The sequence below is a fragment of the Perca fluviatilis genome, chromosome 22, assembly GCF_010015445.1.
Source record: "Perca fluviatilis chromosome 22, GENO_Pfluv_1.0, whole genome shotgun sequence".
In the NCBI taxonomy this organism is placed as follows: domain Eukaryota; kingdom Metazoa; phylum Chordata; class Actinopteri; order Perciformes; family Percidae; genus Perca; species Perca fluviatilis.
The window spans coordinates 17,201,419-17,222,581 of NC_053133.1; the positions used below are offsets into that span (position 1 = coordinate 17,201,419).

At 39.2% G+C, this 21,163-nt stretch overlaps 1 protein-coding gene and 1 long non-coding RNA gene across 4 annotated transcripts in view; one reads left to right on the top strand and one right to left on the bottom strand.

Moving 5' to 3' along the window:
* The window catches only part of LOC120551964, a 283,006-nt gene that overhangs the window by 86,189 nt on the left and 175,654 nt on the right, over nt 1-21,163 (bottom strand). The window lies entirely within an intron of this gene.
* plod2 (procollagen-lysine, 2-oxoglutarate 5-dioxygenase 2) overlaps nt 6,891-21,163 on the top strand; it is a 34,006-nt gene continuing 19,733 nt past the window's right edge. For both annotated transcript variants that reach the window (XM_039789557.1, XM_039789558.1), the window contains exons 1-3: nt 6,891-7,344; nt 19,088-19,179; nt 20,251-20,387. In XM_039789557.1, the coding sequence (XP_039645491.1) occupies nt 7,233-7,344; nt 19,088-19,179; nt 20,251-20,387 (341 nt within the window). In that variant the 5' untranslated portion in view covers nt 6,891-7,232. The remainder of the gene's footprint in view (nt 7,345-19,087; nt 19,180-20,250; nt 20,388-21,163) is intronic.

Genomic DNA, 21,163 nt, shown 5'->3' on the forward strand with positions numbered 1-21,163 from the left:
GCATTAAAAACCGCTGACACTCAAAGATTTTTTACATTACTCACTATCAGACGGGACCCTCTGTGCTGTAGGCCTTTCAATACAGTTAGTGTCTGTGGGTGTTACAATGGTCAGACCTTTTAAATGGTCATGTAAAACCACTCAGCCTTGATTGTTAATTAGTTGAGCTCACCAGCTGATGTGATTGCCACCTTCACCTTTTTAAGCAATATTCTTAAACTGCTCATGAATTATGAATGCAAATCCTTTTTTTTGCAGCAAAAATCCAGCCTGCAGAATAACTGATTGGTCCAATTACGTCAAACATAGATGTCCTTGAAGGATAACATGAAAAGGGGAACATTTAATTTTCTCCCCTTTCAAGTAAGCCATTAACCGTTAACCTTGTGTGTAACCTAAATAACTCATTTAAAACTGCCTTTTAATGCTTTTTTTAATCAAACAACAATGAAAAGAGGTACTTTGAAGCTGAGTAAAGGGCAAGGCTTGAATAAAGGGTTAAATCCTTGCTGTGTCTGGTGCAGTTCATACAGTATTGTTATACAAACTGACTTCCGCAAAACAATAGTATCTTTGTATTTGACATTTGATTAAAGGAAGATTAAAAGCTTAATATTGTGGAAATCCAACATTTAAGTGGGGCTAATGTCAGTGTGTTCATGGATATTGTCAAAAATCCACTGTGTTGAGTGATCATTCTTACAATACAAAATATTTGAGGCCAAAGATCCCTTACATTTAAAGTTTCACATTAATACACTGCACCATCTCTGAGTCATGGCAAAGCCCCCTTTTTGTGAAAAGGACAGTTTTTACACATCGCTTGGCCTGATGTTCTGGAATATGACTGCTCCGAGTGCTATAGGTAATTAAGCTGTGGTTGGAAAACAATGACAACTGTGGAGGCAGGTACGTGGAGGGCCAGAGAGGACATGGATAGGGATAATTTCTTATTCCATTTTCTCATGACCATGTAAACATCTGGAACTCTCATGTCTGTCATTTGGACGGTATTCGGTTGTTTCAGAGATAAATGTCTCAGCAACTATTGGTGGACTGTCATGCCATTTGGTACAGATATCCATGATGTCCAGAGGACCAATCCTTATGACTTTTCCTCTAACCAACCAGCAGGTCAAAGTTTTTACTTATCCTGAGAAAAGCATGTATTACAGTAGAGCACAACATGGTTCCCAGAGGATGAAATCAATTAAATTTGGTGGTCCTCTGACATTTGAGTGTGTTTCTATAACTAGTGGATGGCTTGTCATGAAATCTGGTACACACATTTATGTTCCCCGAAGGATGAACCAAACAACTTTGGTAATCCCTTCACTTTTCGTCAAAATTCTCATAATGAGAAAATGGATGCGAGGAATAAGGATTAAGGTAAAGTAAAGAAGTTTAAATTGAGATGAAAATAATTGCTGTATCAGCTCTATGCAGCATTGGCAGAGGTTTATACTCCTGAGTGATTTCTATTTATTTATTTTCTCTGCGTCTGGATCCAGGTTCATGTGCATTAAAATATATATGATAGACAATCATGGGAGATGTGCTTGATTTTTATTTAAGTGACTGGATAAACTTCATGAGAATATAGCAAAAAGGTCCAACCTCCCTATGTTAAAAATTCTACCAAAAACGAATCATTTGTTCCCTGCCCCAAGTTACCAAACAAACAAACAGGACCCAAAGTAAATATGGGGTACTGTGCCGCCTCACTACTCAACTATCAACATAGACTGTAACACATGAAGCTATCTTTTAGCCACGTTTTCTCTCACCTTTGAACTCTTAGTGACCCCACATTTCAGTTAACTTTACTGGGAACTTATCCCCAACTAAACGTCCGTACAGAAACCGCTGCAGTCGACAAAGATTCATGTTTAACTGCTCATTGTTTTCCTCCTTATTGGATAGACTGTGGAGACTTCCTTAGAATTCCCCCTCTCTGGGGGTATTCTGTAACAGGATGTACATTTCTGTAATAGCGGCAATTGTGCTGTCAGATATTACTGATATATTCTCCACATATGGTGGTATGAATTAAAAACACCCAAACCACAGCGATTTCACTGATGTCATTCCAGCAGTGATTTGCTGGCTGAGATCTCCCAGACGAGGAAAAACACAGCTGTTTTCTCCAGCTACAGTATGCTGGGTTCTGTTTGTATAACATTCCACTTGATAGACTTCCCTTATACTTAGACACATATTTAAGCTTTGCAGCCCAAAAAAACTGTGTGATAATTTTGTGTTATTGTACAATTATTTAAAAATGACACAATTGGTTACACAAGGGAGGTTGACATCTTGGAGTCAAGAGATGCAAACACACAATACAAACAACTTCAACATGCTTTGCGTCAGTGATTGAAGAGATTGGGGCAACTAGACAGCCTTCTTGCACAATCTGTTTACACTACTGACACATTTAGGACCTGTGGGCTGTGGTTCTTCTATTGTTTCATTGGACTACTGGGTTGAATTACTGCACGCATTTTGGGTATTGAACGCAAGATTCATTTTAAATGTCATTGTGAACTATTTGGGACTGTTTTCTGTAAGTAAGTCCTGTAACAACAAATCCATGAGACCAGAGTCTTTATGGAAACAATGTTTAAACTCTGTTACTAGCCAACAGGGGGAACAAATATTTATATTACTTTTCTTATTACTTTTGGAGCTCAACACACACTGATAAATAAACAAGAGTATAGTTTTCTTACTGCAGACAGGATACAGGATCTGGAATTCCTGGTGCTTCAAACCTACTGTGATAGACAAATGGCTGAGACAACATCTGTACAAACGCAGCCTACAGTAGGAAAACACCATATACACACAATTGGGGGAAAGAGAGCAGATGTAGGGGATGGTTATTTACTTTTAAACTGACATTCCTGAGAACAACTCAAAGACTGGGGACATGTTAGACCTCACCAGCACTGTCTTATAAAAGTGATGCTCTCGCAAAACTTGGACACAGGACCTGTATCCGAGGCTTTGATGTCAAAGTCCTGAGCTTTGGACATCTACACTAAGCACTCACCCCAACCTCCTCCCTGTGACTTCTGGGTAATATAAAGATGTCACCCTTCCTGGATTGGAAAAATCGTTGTCAAGGCAACATTTACATTTCCTTCCAACTGTATTTGGAAAAGCAAATTATTAATGTAAAAACTAATTGTTAGGGCGATAAAGGTGGCACTGGAAGGGGAGGATTAATGCAAGGTTAAATCCTCTTCCCCCAAACCTACTTCTGGTACATGTTTTGAAGTGGTTTTAACATGGCCGCCTAATGATGACATTCTAATGAAAGGCCAGCGAAAGAGCTTATTATGTGTAATTTTCAAGGAACACTGCCCAAAAAAAAAAACCAGTCTATCCAGTAGAAATGGCAATTTATAGGACTGAAAATCACTCGAAAGTTCAAAAATTGCAAACCTTACTTCCTTAACTACATTTAATAAAGTTTGCTGTTAGATTTTTTTTACGGTAAACTCAGGCTTGTATTCTGAGAAGAAGAAGAATAGAAGACAGACCGCCCATGATCAAAGGGAATTAATCCATGATTAACCTCTTCTTCCGTTTGTGGCTATGCAGACTCTGACATTAAAAATGTACTTGCTGTGCTTGTTAAAAGTTCTTTTGTCTTAGATTAAATGTAGTGTTGATGAAACCCCTTCCTAGCAACCCCTAAACCACAACCTGGGCCAATGGGTGCCCCGTGGCCTCATAAGCAGGACCAACATAGACGGAACTGAGCCAGGGATGACGTAAAGAGAAATTCTCAGGAAGACAAGCAAAGTGGGGGAAAGGAGTGCTGGCATTTCCATTGATCTGGACTAGTAATTAAACTTTCTGCAGAGTGATCAAAGCATTTAGGATAAAAATAAAACCCATTCTTTGACAATCATGGTGCAATTGTGGGTTCTGAAGAAAGGTTTAGGGCACCAAGTGTCTAGGATATGTGACTCACCAGTGCAACTGCAAAACCATCCGGTTGAACCACCAAAAGAGGGTTACGTCAAAAATAGAGTAGAAAGTAGAAAGAAATCTAAGGTGTGTCCCAACCACTGACAGTTATGTGATTTTGGCTTTGATATCGCCTAAAGCAGGACACAGACATAAATAAAAAGGGACAACGCGTTCTTTAGATTATATGCCCAACATTATTGATGGTGGTCATAAGAAAAAAACAGTGAATGAATGGAGGAACACTTTCTGCTTTATATTCCCATGTGTCCCTTTCCTCATAGGAATTTCTAGTTTTATGTTCAATATTGGGCATCTCCTTTATAGTCTGCCTCCGTAATGAATCATCTGTTTCTTCTTTCAATTTGATTAAATTTAAACACTGCCTGTAAACCCACCGTTTCCACAACAGTGCTGAAAATAGAGGATGGTCTACTGTCGTCAGGAGGCTGGAACACTGTTTAGTCTTTTACTAATGCAAGGACAGTGGAAGCTGGAGGCTTGTGTGTTTTATTTGGAACTGAAATAAGCCAGAATTAGAAAGCAGGCTCCAGAGCAAACCACCTGCGCTGTTAGAAGGTCCCTTACAGTCTGTGCTTCCTTTTAAGGTTTGATAAACAGCTGTATTTAACTGTAAGTTCATGTGCGCGTGTAGTCCAAAGCCTGCTACCTTTTGCCGATACCCAGGCAGATATAGAGTGGGGATAATTATGTGCAGGTGTCCTGATGAACTCCTGGCTTTCTACTTCGTCCTCATCCCAAAGCAGTCTCCCAGTCTCTGTATTTGTATGTGCCAATTTCTGTGTAATTAAATGTCATTTTCTCACCCACATCACATGCATTCGCAAGTTGAAATGTGTCATAAGTGCCATTGCCACCACCATGAGCACTTAAAACGTCACATTTCCTGACTTAAAAAGGTAAAAAAAAAAAAGACTACAATGCCCTCATGTTTCTTATAGGTTATACACATCTCTAACTAAGCCTCATATAAAATCTGTACGTTTTGTCAGGGTTTAATCAAACCCAGAGGACATTTCACTGGCCTTTCCAAATGTTTGGTGGGTGTTTGGACTCTAGCCAGTAAATTGAATCAAGACATAGCATATTCCCTATTGCACCCTGCCAAGATGCAGCATGAGGTTCTGTACCACAAACACTTATTTTTTCCAGCTGCAGAGAGTTCCCTCACCAACCCATGCGGCAAAAGTCCCTGTTAGATATTGGTCACTGAGTCGTTGAATTAGACATTCTTTAAGGCTCATTTTGATTGCAAATAATAGGACTGATACCTTTGCAAATCCGGGTTAACACCGTGTTGTGTGAACTCAGTTTGTGTTTGTCCCAGCATCACAGTAGGGAGGATTGCCTTTATTGTTTGAAGTTAGACAGCAAGATTCAAAGTGGTAATTTTCTCATGAAACAATAATTTCCATAAACGTGGCTGCCCAGCGCTAACTTTAGCATCAGTTGCATGCTGACTTACAGTAAAAAGAATAGATGAAGTCCAAGTCAAGTACTGCATTTGTTTTTTCTGGCATGGCTCTACATTTTCAGGGTTTATCAGGGCCTCTCTGAAAAGAATTTATCTCATATAAAACGTTGGCTTCTACTCCCTCTGCATTCAAAACCATGAACCCGGTGATGTCATTAAGTAAAACAATCTGGGTACTGGCAGTCAGCGCTGCTGCCATGTAAAGTGTTCACCAGACAGGCGTGGTGTGCGCGCGGGGGGGGGTTCTCCTAATAAGGAAAAAGAGACACAAATGAGACAAAGCATTGGTTTCAAGGTCGGCTGAAACACTGGGAGACCCAAATACAACCCGACGGTTAATGGAAGCTGGATTTAATTTTTTGTTTCACTTTTTATTAGGGGTGCACGATTCGATTTTGATTTTTAGGCTCAAGATTCGATTCAAAATCAATTTGATTTCAAAACGATTCTTGATTTAAAAAACAATTCACAGTATGTAAATGTAGTAACTTTTTTATTATTATTAAAAAATATGAATTGTTTTTTGGAATTCTAGGATTCGAGTTTTAATCGGTAGAGCTTGAATCGCAATACGAATTGCAAGTTTTTTGCACACTCCTACTCTTTAATATGGAGAGCAGAACTGAAGTGATAGTTAATTGATCGGCAAAAATGAATCGGCAGTTTGGGCAGTTTTCCCAGAGCAGCCCCAGTGGGAAGTATCTAAGCACTCAAGTGGTAATTGTACTTTACATAACAGTATATCCAATTGTTTCTGTTTTATACCTTTACTCCACTACAATTCAGGGAAATGTTGTACCTCCACAGGTGTCCGACATTTATATTTACTTTGCAGATGAAAGTTTTTCAGATGAAAAATATGATCTTTAAAAAAACAATATGATGCATTGTTACAGATTGAACTACTTAACAGAATATGCAGCACTTAAAATGAACTCCACCTCCACTGACTACAACATTAAAATGCTGCCATCACATTAGTATTACATCAGTAATATTAATCTATAGTATGATGTATACATAGCTACTTCCCTTTAAGTACATATTTTTGTTTGAACTTTAAATGTTTACTGTAACTACTAAGTATTTTGAACTGAGGTAAGGGATCTCATTACTTCTCCCAATGCTACTATAGCCATTTTTGATGCTTCTCACCCCATGTAGCCTAATAAAAAACACTAAACCTAATGTTGATTGTAGCCTTATACAGTATGCTGAAGATTACCGCATTTTAAATGAGATTTTTGTAGTTTTATTCCATGGTCTGCACTAATGAGGCTGAATGAAAAGTCTCTTATTGAGCATGGTGTAGAAGGGGAGTAGTGTTGGCCAGACAGGCTCTGGCTGCTCAGTGGGAGGGAACCAGGGGAGGGGTATGTAACAGTAAAGGGGTGGGGGGGGGTTCAAATACTGTGCTTAGTCACACTTTCACGAAGGACATCCCTGTGTCAGGGGTGAACACCGTTATCTTTTCTCCACTGCCTCTCTTCATGGGCTGCAACTTCACCGCTGCAATTAAGGAACCACGCCTGTTGCTCTCTAATTTCACTGACTAGCAGTACTTATACTACTGCAGTACAAGCTGTCTCCAGTGCTCCTGCTCCAGAAAACTTCATATCCATTAGAGGATTTTTTTATTTATTATTTTATTATCGCGAGAGCGTAGCCCACCTGCAGGGCTGATACTGACAACTGCTTTCGGGCTGGGAGGTAATAGTCCAGTCGGTCACCCGCACTTTGTCCGGGAACACGCACAATGACAGCAATGGAGTACCTCAAATTTTGTTTTGTGTTTTCCTGCTTGATGAAGATTACAAATTCTGTCTACTCTACTGATACACCTCAAGCTCCTGCGCCTATTCCTAAAGGTAAAACACTTTTTTTTGTCTTCTCCTTCCTAATGTTTGCGGGTCGCCCCGAACTTAAACAGCGTAAGTCATAGCGCACGTTTGATCGAACACATCTTGACATCTTTCACAGCTGTCATGCTAAGTGTGGGAATATTAAATCATCAATTTTCGAAGATGTCATTTACCGGTCACATGATGCTACAGTACAAGAGGCGCAGGTTGCATGCCCGTGCGTGAATCTGAACATGTCATGTGCTACACATGGTGGAGCGTACATCACTGTAGGCCTACATGATAGTGCTCGACACAAAAGATCCGTCTGCGGTTTCTCACAATCCTGCTTTTATTTGATTTGGCAGCTTGCAGCCACGGCATATAAATACACACGTCAGACTGTAAAATGTCAGTAAGAGAAATAACCAACCAGTTTGAGGCTATAGTCTGAGGGTTTGACTTGTTGACACTTGTTTGCATTTAGACTTGGAAAAAAAACAACAGACCAATCATACAGTCCTAAGGCCTGAATTAGACCTCCTATAAATCAGAATGCGCAAGAAATCCTTTAGTATTTGATTTTAATAGCAAACAAGCTAGTATGTGCTTAAAAAAAAAGATACGCAGTTGTTAACCTGTTCTAATTGAAGGTGATGGACTAGAGCCAACTGAGTGCTCAGCTGCTGAGGCAACCTATATGCAGTACATGTATAGGCTTATGCTCGTAAAGCACCCTGTTGTGTCACACTTTGGTTGACTTGTTGGCATGTCCCTGTGGCTCAATTGCTCTAAATTACCCTAAAATCCTTTCGGTTAAACACAGCTCTTTTCACACTCACAGGGTATGTTGTAAAGAACTGCAAACAACAACATAAGTGGGTGCATATGTTTTTTTTTATATACCAGTGTTGGTGTCATAATTGCTGTGGGCTTATGTGTCAGTTATTGTAACTCTGCAAATCTGGTACTTTTTTTTTTAATGATGCATTTTGCTGGGGGGAGGCAGTCTACTTTCAGGGCACAACAGCTGCCTTCAGTCTCCACAGGCTCGTTTTGTCCTCTGGTCTGGACTAACTGGGTGTCTGTCACACAGCAACCACATTATCTTTACAAGGGTTAAGATGTTTGCTTATGAAATCCTTGTTAGTACACCTGGGAGGGATTAAATCATACAGTTTGTTGGGATTAATCCACTAAACCTACTAAATCTCTCACGCATGGAATTTGAGGTAAATTTGCAGTAAATATAAGCTTTCATACTGTAATGACCATGCAAACTGTGTGCAATGAAATTTCATCCAATGACGTTAACATGTGATTATATTAAAGTGCTTTAATTGGGTTGGGTTTAATTTTGTTCCTGCTACTGTTCTCCAATATTAAACCATGTGCCATATTTACTGTACAGAAAAAAAACTTTTTAATATTGCCACCTTGTTACAATAGTTGAAAGGCAGAAACAAATTTCTTTTTATAACAATAGAGGCATGTCAAGTTTAAAGAGATTTGGTTTCTGTAGGAAAAAGGGTGGGTCACAAAACATACATAAAAAATTGAGGCCACTTTTTATAGTTTTCCCCTACATTTCATTGCCAAATACAACAACATACATAGAGGTTTCATCAAATAACCCTCAGTGTGCAAACAGCTAAATGTGATATAAACTAGTTTTTGCAATTTCTGTATGTGACACCATTCTTTAACTACTAAAGACCTTTTGATGCACTACACAAGGCACTGGCAAGTAATTCTACTGACTCAATTTATGTTTATGTAGCATAGCTCCATAATTAGTTTGCTGTGTACATAACTTTTATTGAAGCACAAGACCCAAAACACGTTGCACAAGGCATTGCATTACACATTAAATGACCACATTTTAGATGCAGTGCATACATTCTTTTGATTCTCTTATTTCTCCAATCCAAATAGAAGCCATTCCTTTTTTTCAGTCCAGTTATCAACCATTTTAGGGCCTGTCCGGCTCATAACGTCAGAAACACTTATGTATTTACACTTATTGTATGAGGTGTTAACTGTGTGGAATATCAAGTTGATGAGTCATCTTTTCCCCCAAGTTCTCAAGTCAAACAGATTTTCTTTCCTTTCTTTCCTGAAGAAAGAAAGACAGAGTACTGTAGTAAAAAGTGAGGCAAATAACTGTTGACTTGCTGTAGTTTATTTTAAAATGTACTGAAAGTAAAAGTATTTTGTTTTGTAGTTATTAAAGAAAGCAGTCAAAAGTTTGAATATCATATTGTTTATATTATTTCAAATGTTTAGCCTAAAGGATACTCACGGTTCCTTTGGCTGTAGCAGCAGTACAAAGACAGGAATGTACAACACCAAAAAGGCTCAGGATGCTGCAAATGTTGGTATAATATGAAAATGGCTGGTGGATTTAAGACAAAAAATAATAATTTATTGAATTAATCAAATTTGAACATACAGTATGTGTCAGTGGCTTGTTGATCTTTACATTGTTAGTTAATTTCCTATCCTGGCCTGGGACACACATTCATACGGTTTGATTAACTTATACTTATTGAACTTTAACTTATCATTGCACTTACAATAACGAGCGTAGCTGTCCTCAATTTAGGTCATCCTGTAGGTCTCATCTCTGGTGTGTGTGTGTGCGTGTATGTGTGTGTCAGTCATGGGGGGGGAACTGAGCAGCACGTGGGGCTGCTGGGATTGGTTGAAGTCACGGGAAACTCCAGTTATTGGTCAAATTTGCGGAGAAGTTGCGGTGATTGGTCAAAATTGCGAGTCGCACCAAATTCACGGTGATTGGTTGTAACGAGTAACGATGCAGCACATAAAAAATGTATTAAACTCATCGAAAATATGTACTCAAGTAGAAGTGGAAGTAGGAGAAAAAAATAATACTCCAGTAGAGTAAAGATACAGCCTTTTAGTACTTAAGTACAGTAGTGAAGTAGTTCTACTTCGTTACTTTACATCTCTGCTTGCTAGGATCATGCAGTGTTTAATTATTCTATTTTAGAACACCAAGTTATACATACTGTTTCAGAGTGACAGCCTTTTTCGGTGGGGCAAGGTGCTGGTTGTCATTGTGACGGGGAATTACAAAGTAGAAATAGTAGTTAGCAAGGAACCAATAAAAAAAGGCTACAGAGAAAATATTGCATTTACAGGAAGCATACACATGTATTCATATTTCCTGATTTGTGTAAAATGCCACCTGTGTGAGTTGATATGTAAGGAGAGTGTTTCTCTGTTGGTTCATGCAGATTCTGATACCTCTCCTCCAACTCTTCCCTAAGACCACAATGCCTCTCCATCGGTTGTAGCACAGACGCAAACGCTGTGACTTAGCAGCAAAAAGGACCAGTGCAGAAGGAGGAATGCAGCGCTCTGCCCATTTCTCACCTATGTGCACCTTGCCAGTCTCTGTGAACAGCGGACGTGGCTGTTGGTTTGTTGGTTTTGGAAAGTTACAAAAAGTGGGCAGCCTAGACCCCCACTGTCCAGCCACCTGAAAGGAGCCTTTTACTTATTTCTGACTGACTGTGTGAACAGCACTTCTGACAAGAGTATATATTGGATTTAGCATGTAGTTCTTGTGGTGAGTCGAAGCCATTGAGTTGCCTTCAGAGTCATTTTTACAATACCGGTGTCCCAATAAGTAAGACGGACAAAAACCACTTCAACTATTAACCTCTGACAGACATTCTATTGAAAACAATGTTTCGCCAGTGTTTTCAGTGTCCTTAGCCCAGTATTTTACAAAGAGACATTAATTGCTTAGAAACAACTTTTGTATTCCAGTTACATTTTTTGGTGAGTGTGTGGGAGACGAAGATAACTGTCATTAGTCATTACGATCCGTTCTGCTCCACTGTTCTATGGAATAGACGTCTTCAGATTAGATCTTTCCCAGACACCACTGACGTGTCAGCAGGGAGTATTTTATAGAGAAGAAAAGGAAACTCCACCTAAAGTTGTCCATGCCTTATATTCTGTATAATGGTGCTCTCTATTGCCTGTAATTCCAGTCTAACAAACTAACAAACCCTGTTGGCAGGCAAAGCCTGTAATCACACCTAAGTACATTGTCACTATATCACAGCAAGGTTGGTTCCATGCCTTCTTTTTAGCCAAATATGCACTGCTTTTTTGTCTCTTTTTTGTTTTTTTTAGCTGTGTCTGAGGTATTCTGCCAACTGTCAAATAGATCAAATCAGCAGGATATCTAGTGGACAGACAGTTCTCATGATGTAATGTCTTCCTCCATAAGCAAAACTGAAAACAGATGACATTTCAGCAAAGTTGTCAGGACTAGAACAACTATTCAATTGTGCGACCTAGCCATGCATTTAAATGATGACACTATGAAAGTGGGAATTGAGCAGGTGTTGATGTTTGGCAAGAACTGTGTGGGCTGAATCTTGAACTGATACAGCTGAGAGGGTGTACTGTTCAAATTGCCAGGGATCAAAGTTGTAGAACTTTGTTTAAGTTTGTAGTAATTTGTAGTTGTCAACATATTAAATATACTAATGCTGAAATATTTACTGTAACATACTGTACCAATGGGATGTTTTTAACAATTGTCAGAAGTAGTCAGGACCAACTTGTAGCTTTTTACTGGGAAACTTGCCCTTGGTCGAATCACAACAGGTATTCTGATCATTTTAAAGTCTTTTTTTAAGAGCCAGCAATATCAGTTTGTATTTAGTAATCATTGAAGCCTGTTAAAATAAATAAGCTAGGTGAACATGCAGATGCCTAACCATGCACTTAGGGAGCAGCTCACTGCTAATCTTGAAAGCATTTTGAATTCACTTTCCAGATACAGAAACAGGAGCCGTTTCAAAGAAACAGCATGTGGTTGTACATTAAAATGCTTGGCTCATATGCCCTTTTCAGGAAATAATATCAAAATATAATAGCTTATATCATAAAATTGTGTTCTGCTTTCCACTTACAGCAATTTCAGCAAAAACTATTGAAGCACACTCTAAACCTAAATAGTTAATCTCTAAATGCATTATGTTGAATTAAATTAGGTGTGTATTCCTGTCAACAATAAAAGATTTGAAGCTCTACAGTAACACCGGACTGTTGCCAACAGACAAAATGACTACTCTAACTGTAATCATTACCCTGACAACAGCACTGCATGACATAAACCAGTTGAAATTAGTTTTGTTTTTCTTTCTACATTATAGTTGCTTTTCGGAGGGTAAAATAAATACGCTATTCTTGATTCAAAATGATGTGTGATGAGACTATAAAATTGTATCCTTGCCCAATGCTGGTGACATCATGCCACATCCTAGGGCTGAAGTGCCTGTGGTTTGACATGACATTGTGTAATTGAAAACACAGGCTTTCTCTGCAGATTCACTACACAGCTCATGTGTTATGGAAATGGTGTGTTTGATCAATTATGGTGACTTTGAAACATCACTAGTAAATAAAATCTATTGTAGTTGTGGACAGCTAAAAATAATGTCCGACAAACCAACCTGCAAGCATTTGGTTTTCTAGTCCCTTTTGTATCCATTCCTCAAATTTGGTGACTACAGCTGATTGCAAACACATGGAGTACTCACCTAGGTAGCAACAATGGTATTCCGTAGGCGAAAAAGAATGTCTGCAGGTCTAGGGGCTTCTGAATTTAGATATGAAAAGTGCTACCTCTGTGCCAAAGCTGCTTGCAGTTACATTAAAATTATAATGCATTCTAAAGCTGGAACATCTTTAAAAGTAACCGTAGGTTGGGTAGCATGCTATGTTTAGCTGAGGTCTGAGAATTAAATGGATGGCAGAGTTGCTTAAGTGAGGACAGTTAAAAGAAATGCATTGGTCTAAAAAGATGGGATGAATTGATTTTTGTGTCTATCCTTCTTAGGATTATTATTATGTTATGCAGGTCTCTGTGGACAGATAGAAGTGCCGTTTCTGCTCTGATTTAGCCAGTGTCCAAAATATGGATTGTGAGTGTGGCTTTACTTAAACACTGACTTCTTCAGAATGCTTCTGACTTCCCTTTGTTGTTGTGGTTAGAAAAATTAGGCCACCAAATTATTTACCTTTTCATTTCTCTCCGCTTAGGTATTACTTTCATTTACTTGGGACATGTGTGACTGGTCTTTCTCCATGCATATTCTCGCTGAGGTGGCCAAACTATGTCGACATCAACCACACTTTACATACCAACAGAATACTCTAATGTTGGTTTTCTCTACAAATTTCTTCTTATGCAACCTGGCTCGAAATTTCACATTACATTTTAGAGAAAACACTAGGGTGGAAAAGTGTATGTTACATGGAGTAATACAATGAGGGGTTTCAGCTTTACACTTACTGCTGAAATTTTGGTACAGCTCAAACTGGGGGATTCCACTAGGCGTAGATGCGCTGCTGTTTTGTTTCGTCCTTCCTTGTGCGTCATACAACACCGGGTTGCGTTCCGAAGCAGATTTAGTTGATTTGGTCATTTTTCCAGGATATTTGTTCTAGCTGACTTCCTGCCTGGCCTGTGCAACGCCTCACGACGTAAAAAATAGAGTTGGTGCATATTTTTAGCGGAGCTGAGCGGAGAGCCGCTTCTGGGACGTGTTGGTGGAATCACAAGTATTGTCTTAAGCAAAGTCCTTTTAGGCAAGTCATGCCACTCGGCCGCCATCTTGGCAACGCCTCCGGGCAGCTATTTCGGACTAACAAGACCAGGCTCCTATCTAAATGAATGGGCAGAGAGTCAGAACTGCACTTTCACTGGTCATCGCGACATAAAAACTACATGTATAGAAACAGCAGTAGAATATGATAAAAATCGCTGAAAAAGTTTGATGCCTTTGCCCCAAAATAAGGTTTAAAACGCCTTTTTCCCCACAGGTTATACTGTTACTATGCATGCGCAAGAGTTCACGACACCAACTTCATTTAGACGAAAGGCTTAAATGTTTCCCGGCTTGACTGTTAAAAAGCAGATGATTGGCTTTCCAGCGGGAGGGGCGGGACATGTGCATACAACCGCCATCTTTGACGTTACGTTTTTTCCTTATATAGTTGTATTGAGGATTGAGGAAGTGGCATGTCTCTTCTAAATAGTCTCTGTCTTAAGTGATAACGATTGCTCTGGTGGCTGGGGCATCGCCGGAACACAATGCAAACACGCCTAGTGGAATTTAGAGGTAAGACCCACCCATGTAGATTAAATGCCTGGGAGTCTGTTACACTCAGCCCATTTAAACAATTTCTTGCAACTCTCCATGCACCCTGATAGTTATGTCTCCTTTCATTATTAATTAATTTCAATTACTTGAGTTAAAGTTAAATTTACATTTCATATGATATGATAGGAAAATCTCCAGGTTCAGGCATGGCACATTGGGTTACGCTAAAAAAAAGTAGAATTGAGTATTACTGTACTGCAAGTATGAATCTGGACTTCAATAATTTCTCCTTTTCCCCATCAAGTTTCTTGCTTTACCTGTAGATTAAAGGCAGGCTCACTCAAATAGAATGCAAGGCCAAAGGAATGTGGGCTTTTAACTGAACTACTTGGACTTTCCTTTGCCCGACACTTTTTCTGAACACTGTTTACTTGGATGATCAAAATAGAACAGGGGTTTGTGTTCACTGTCCAGGACTGTCTCGTCAAAGAGGAAAGATCCTGTTATCCTTATGCTCAAGGCCAGGGCACATTCCCATGATACCGCTTTCCGTTCTGCAAGAAATGCTTACTTAAGCTTAGCCCCAGTCAGTGAATCACAACTTTTGCTCATCGAAGTGTGAAAGTTTACTTAGACGGCTAGTCCCATGTGGTACAGAGAAAGAGGGAGGGGAGACCATTTGACGTCCATGCCTTTCTTGGAGAAGAGTTACAGCAGCACTGTATGAGCTACATTCCTCTCCCCCCTGTGGGCTGTTCATACAGTAATGACATGATAACTTGCTGTTTACTCTGACTAGACTCTCATCCTCCAAAACCAAACCTGCCAAAAAACTTCTTTTGAGTGTTGCTATTTGTCTCTCAGTTATATTTCATTAGTGTGATTTACATTAAAACATTCAATTTTGTAATAAGATTGTAAGGAAGAGATTTGAAAAAGATTTTTAGCCTACTAGCCTTGAAACCAGATCAATCTGTAGAAAGAGGAGGGTCATGCTTACCGAACATAGGTGCCAAACGTAACTGGCATACTGGGTCCAGGACAATGCACCAGGTTCACAAAACTCAGATCAAACTGTCCAACTAGGCAGTGCTTATAAAAAAAATTGTCAAGGTTATGTTACTGTATTGCTTATTTCTCGCCTCAAATGTTTTTAGTAAAACATTTTAGAGTCCTGTAATTTGAGAAAGTTTGTGACCAGGCAGCCATTTCTGTTCCTGCTTCAACTTGCATGTTTCGCTCAGTTACATCTTTTCATTGCTCTGATTGGTTGTATGTCATGTTTTGTTGCTCTGATTGGTTGTATGTCATGTTTTGTTGCTCTGATTGGTTGTAGGTTTATTTAATTATGTCCAGAGAAGTTTTAGTCTGCGCTGTCAATAATGCACCTTGGAAATAAAAAAATACTATTCTTGTGGATGATGGACCTCGGAGGAAGCAAACAGAACAGTGCGGGATCATGATTGACCTTAAAGGCATACCTAATGAAATGTTGTGTACATAAAAATAAAACTTATTTTTCAGTATGAAATCGCTACCTCGACAAAGTATACAAGGTTGGTCACTTTTTGCCTGTGATCCATAGTTAGATGTGGAATTCAACAATGTTTCTCGGATCATTGCGCCAAACTGATTATAAGAGAATTACTGGGTAAGTGGTGGAAAGCCCAAATAAAAACTAGACTTAAAGCAGCCAATTGACAACCCCCTGTTTACCATGATATACAAAGTATGTATGAGCTTGGTTTGACATAGAATTGGCAGATAATAATTTGTACTTTGGTACAAGGTTTTCAGCCATAGTTCACATGAGGCCACAGTAAATTTCGAAGGGATTTTTTCTACCAGGAATTGTGTAAGGTAAAGCCATGAAAGAGATTTTCCTATGTGTTTGAATAACAAGTTTAATGTCGGAAGTAAAAATCTCTGTCTCATCTCTTTTAAATCTAAGGTGGTTTGCATACCCAGGCTGTACTTAACTGGGAGCTTGCTTGTTGGGATACACTCATTTGGCCTGCATGTTTACCATGGGAGGAAAGTTTGTGGTTTCATAAGGTCAGGACAAAGTCAACAAGGGGTAATTGATGTGAGCTGTCAGCCTATTTTTTCCTGACGGCAAATGTCTCCCTGACATCACAGGCTAGTCAGTGATTTTGTTTTCAATATGCGTACAAAAGCACAGGCAAAAGCACAGCTCTAAATAGTTGTGCGTTAAGGAAAATGAAATAGGTAAGTCATACTAACTGAATAGAGCAGGGATCACAACATGCATCCAATGGCTTTTATTGCACAAATACAAACAAAGCTACTGGTTATGATTTTAAATGAAGAAAGTTCATTACAAAGAAAAATATAAAACATGTGTCCTGGCTGTAAACACATCATAATGAAAATGAAAACCCTTTTGCAATTATGTAAGCACATAATGTAATTGTAACTGCTGCCCCGATTAATAAAAACAATGCAACTGATCTGAGCTGGTATTCTGTCTGTAATGGAGTGGAATGGAAATTTCTAAGTGACCCCAAACTTTTGATCGGTAGTGTACATATTACATATAGAAAAATTAATAACCCATGCACTATACTTCATCATCCCAAGCCAAGAACATGGACACACCTGTAACTCACAATAGGCATCCCTTCCCTCTGTGCGCGGCGTAATTTGTATGTCTGAATCTGCCCAGTTCTTTGCTGTCACCTAATGCTGTTGAGTTAGAGGCAGACATTGAACTATTTCCAACCTGTAACAGAACCTCTGTGTCAGAGGAGTACTGGAATGGCTATTAGAGCGACAACAGGGCCACAGGCTAGACTGGGATGAGAGAATGGAAAGTCACATTGACAGGAAATTGATGGAAAAGAGCTGGAAGAAGGCTGCTTGTAATGTACTTTAGTGTGGATGAGTGGGTGGGAGGTGGGTGATTTTGATTTTGCTGACAAATAATAATTTAGAATAGGACCTAGGCTCTTGTATGCCCTCAGGCGTTGTTGAGGTTTAAGTGTACAAATACAGTGAATGTCAGAAATCTCTTCTCCAACTTTTCAGCATCTACAGAGCACTGATTGTCCAGAATGTTATATATGTTATTATTAAGATATTTTCCCTATCACAACGTTTCCCTTCCATTGCAACCATAGTGGGTTTGGATGACCACTCAGTTGTGGTGATGTAATTTTTCATGTGGTGCACCACATGAAAAATTACATCACCACATATCTTTTTTTATAGCTTGAATCTTAATGTGCATCGCGATATTTGCTGCACTGTCAACAAGATAAATATGAAAATAAAACACTAGGCTAATAGCAGCTTTAACTAGGGCAGTGGTGGCCTAAACGTTAAAGAAGCGAGCTTAGGACCGGGAGGTCGTTGGTTCAATCCCCAGACCAGCAGGATCAAATCTGGGTGTGGAAAGTGAAAGGTTCCTCCCCTCATTACCACCACTGAGGTGCCCTTGAGCAAGGCCCTTAACCCCAAGCTGCTCAGTGGCCAGCAGATCAGACTGTGGTTGTACTGGGCAGCTTCCAGGTATGAATGTGCAACTGTGTGAATGTGAAAGGTCGTCGTTGCAAATGAGAATTTGTTCTCGACTTACCTGGATAAATACAGATAAAAAAAAAAATAAACTTATGGGGTAGAGTGCACTTTTGGGCCCTTTTATAGGGACCCTTTATAGGGCCCTGCTATTTCCTCTTTCATACTTCCTACTTGCCAATGTCCAATAAATCATTAACAAGGGTTTAGTGGGACATAGTGCTGTATATTAAATAGGCAGATTGGCCCTTGAAACATGAAAAGCAGGATTAGTACTCAAGTGGTCCTATTAAACCATATTAAAATGTCATTAACTTTTTGTTGGCCTGACTCTGAGCACAGAACATTTTGCACATTTTAAAATGATCTTTTGGAAGCTGGGAACAAATTAGTAGTCCTCCTTTATGCAACAATAGAGCTTGATGAACTAGATCTAGAGATCCAGGGCACTTCCCTACTTGGCTCACAATCACACCTTGTGGCCTTTCTAATCAAGGTTACCCCCAGTTGGTTTTAAAAAACATAATAGGACAAGTGAAAACTAACTTAGTGGGTGTTGTCTGTCTCTCTAGCTTGAGGCTATGGTGCTAATTTGTATTTAGTCTAACCCTTCCTCAAACCTCAGACTTCAGCACTCGTGGCCACTGGAAATGTCCTGTAGGTTTGTGGGAGTTCTTTTAACCCGAGAAGAAGGAAATGATTGAATCCAGGTTTAAAAATATGCATCTGTTTTTAAATAAAATCAAAACTACTGTAGATGTTCCTAATTTGAGATGTAGGTTTAGACTGTTAAACCAAATAGCTACCAGTTTGTTGACATAGGTCTGAGGTTTACAAGAAACTTGGTTCACAGAATTGGGGATCTCAATGCTTATATATAAGCATCAAACACTACATATTTCTGTGGATATCCTTCAATGTAAACCAAGAATTTTCTCTAAATTCACAACTTAAAATGCCACAATTTCCAGCTGCAAGACTCCATCCACACATCCCTATAATTTTATAGCCAAAAAATATGTAATGACTTTATAAGTCACATAAGTAAGGTTGTGGAAATGTTTTTCTTTCTTTTGCAGAAAAATTGCTCGTCCTAACTGTTGCAACAAAGGAAACGGATGGGTTCCTCCGCTTTATGCAATCTGCAAACTATTTCAACTACACTGTGAAGGTAAGATTGTCTTCATATTAAAAAAAAAAAAAAAAAATGCTCACAAATGTGTAGTTTGTAACAATGCCCCTCCCTCTCTCTCTCACTCACACACACACACGCCAAATGTTTTCAACAACACACACTTAGGATTGATAAGGCCTGTTAAAGAAACGGACTGCATCAAGCTGCAAAAACATCCATCTTAAAAGGGAAACTCCTCAATGTGGGTCCAGAATTCCCCTCTGTGGTTGAAGCAGAGGTCAGCGTTAGTGCACCGCCCGCATTTGAATGGTCCTTGCCTTTCTGTGACCCTGCTGCACCTGTGTGTATTCTATATCTTGCAGACACATACTGGCAAGCTACTTTGCTAGCCTTTTTTTGGCCCTTACTGAGACTTTTCTAAATAAGAGTTAATGTTGTCAATTTCTCGTTATTCTTTGCTTGGTTATATTGTTCTTCTGGGCTTGGTGTGCACTTATCTTTGTTCAGCAAACCCAATGAGACTACATTGGTAAACAAAGAATAACAGGGCACTGATGATCTGACTGCAACTCAGGCATTTCCTCAGTACCGCAGGAAACTCAGCCCATGTGGATTATCAGTATGAAGCTGCCTTAAACTCAGAGCCTTACACCAAAGAGGTTGCTCACACTCTTATCTACATCTCCCCCAACAGCCCTGTGTTTTTGTTTTAATTCACAGTTGTGTTACAAAACAGTCCGATTGTGTGGAAGTGTATTTTGGCAGCATTTACACACAAGAACTTATAAAATGCGCCATTCTAGCTACCACTGGGTGAAAAGGGTAACAACAACAATTGGCCTATATTCCACAGCAGCTTCTTTATATTATATATTCTTACTGGACACATCTTACTCTGACCTATTCTAGAAAAGTTGATGGAAATGTTTTCAAAAATGTTGCTCCAGCTGGTAGAATTGCCAACTAGTTTTTAAGAGATAAAATGAATGAAGACTGAAAAATGAGTGAAGGAAAACATTTTTACAGTGCTGCTGGGCTGCCTTCTGATTAAGTTTTGTGTTAAGCCAGCTCATGTTGGGCTCTACAACTTCATGTGTTCTGTCTCAGGTGTTGGGAATGGGAGAAGCATGGAAGGGTGGTGACGTGGGTCGTTCTATCGGTGGAGGCCAAAAAGTCAGACTTCTGAAGGAGGCCATGGAGGCACTGGCTGACCAGGAGGATCTTCTTGTCCTTTCTGTGGACAGGTATGTTGATGAACAAAGATATAGATATATATATTTTAGCTTTTTTTGTTTTATTTAGCTTTACATGACATGATTTTACCATTGTCGTGGTAACTTCAGACCAACGCTACTTTTCCTTTGTAGTCTGACTTTTCTTAATAATTCAGATTCATAGCAAATATATCTCAAAATCTAAATTAATCTTGTGTTCAGTGATCCGCTGTGGATGGATTATTTAAATATTCACTAACTATGTTCCTTGAAAAAGACATTTTACTTTAAAATACTGTAGAAAGGTGAAGTGCCTCATTCTGATTTCATATGTTTGCAGCCAACATAACAAAGAAAAGCCTAGGCTATGTGTGTTGCTTTTCATAGACATTGAGCTTTGTTTCGATTAAGCTTTAATTTGAAATATAAGACATTTCCATAACAAAAAAGCAACGCAAAACACCTTCAATTGCTGTGTAGATGTATGAATTAGAAATTAAACTACTTTTCAGAATGACAGACTGTAATAATTGCTATGAAAGCGATGCCTCCTCAGTAAGAGGTGCTTCTGCACATTTCTGTAGCTCTAAAACACCCTCTACTCATTCATGTAAAGGCATTATTACAGAGCATCGGTCAATATATGAGGAAAGTAGTTGTTACGTGCAGGTAGCTGAATTAGGAGTTTTCAAAGCCGATGGAAATTTTCACTGAGTTAATGTGAGTGGGTTAGAATAATAAAAGCTTTGCAAAAGCCATATTTCCTCAAATGGAGCAGAAGATGTCAATACTTAGTGCACCATGTC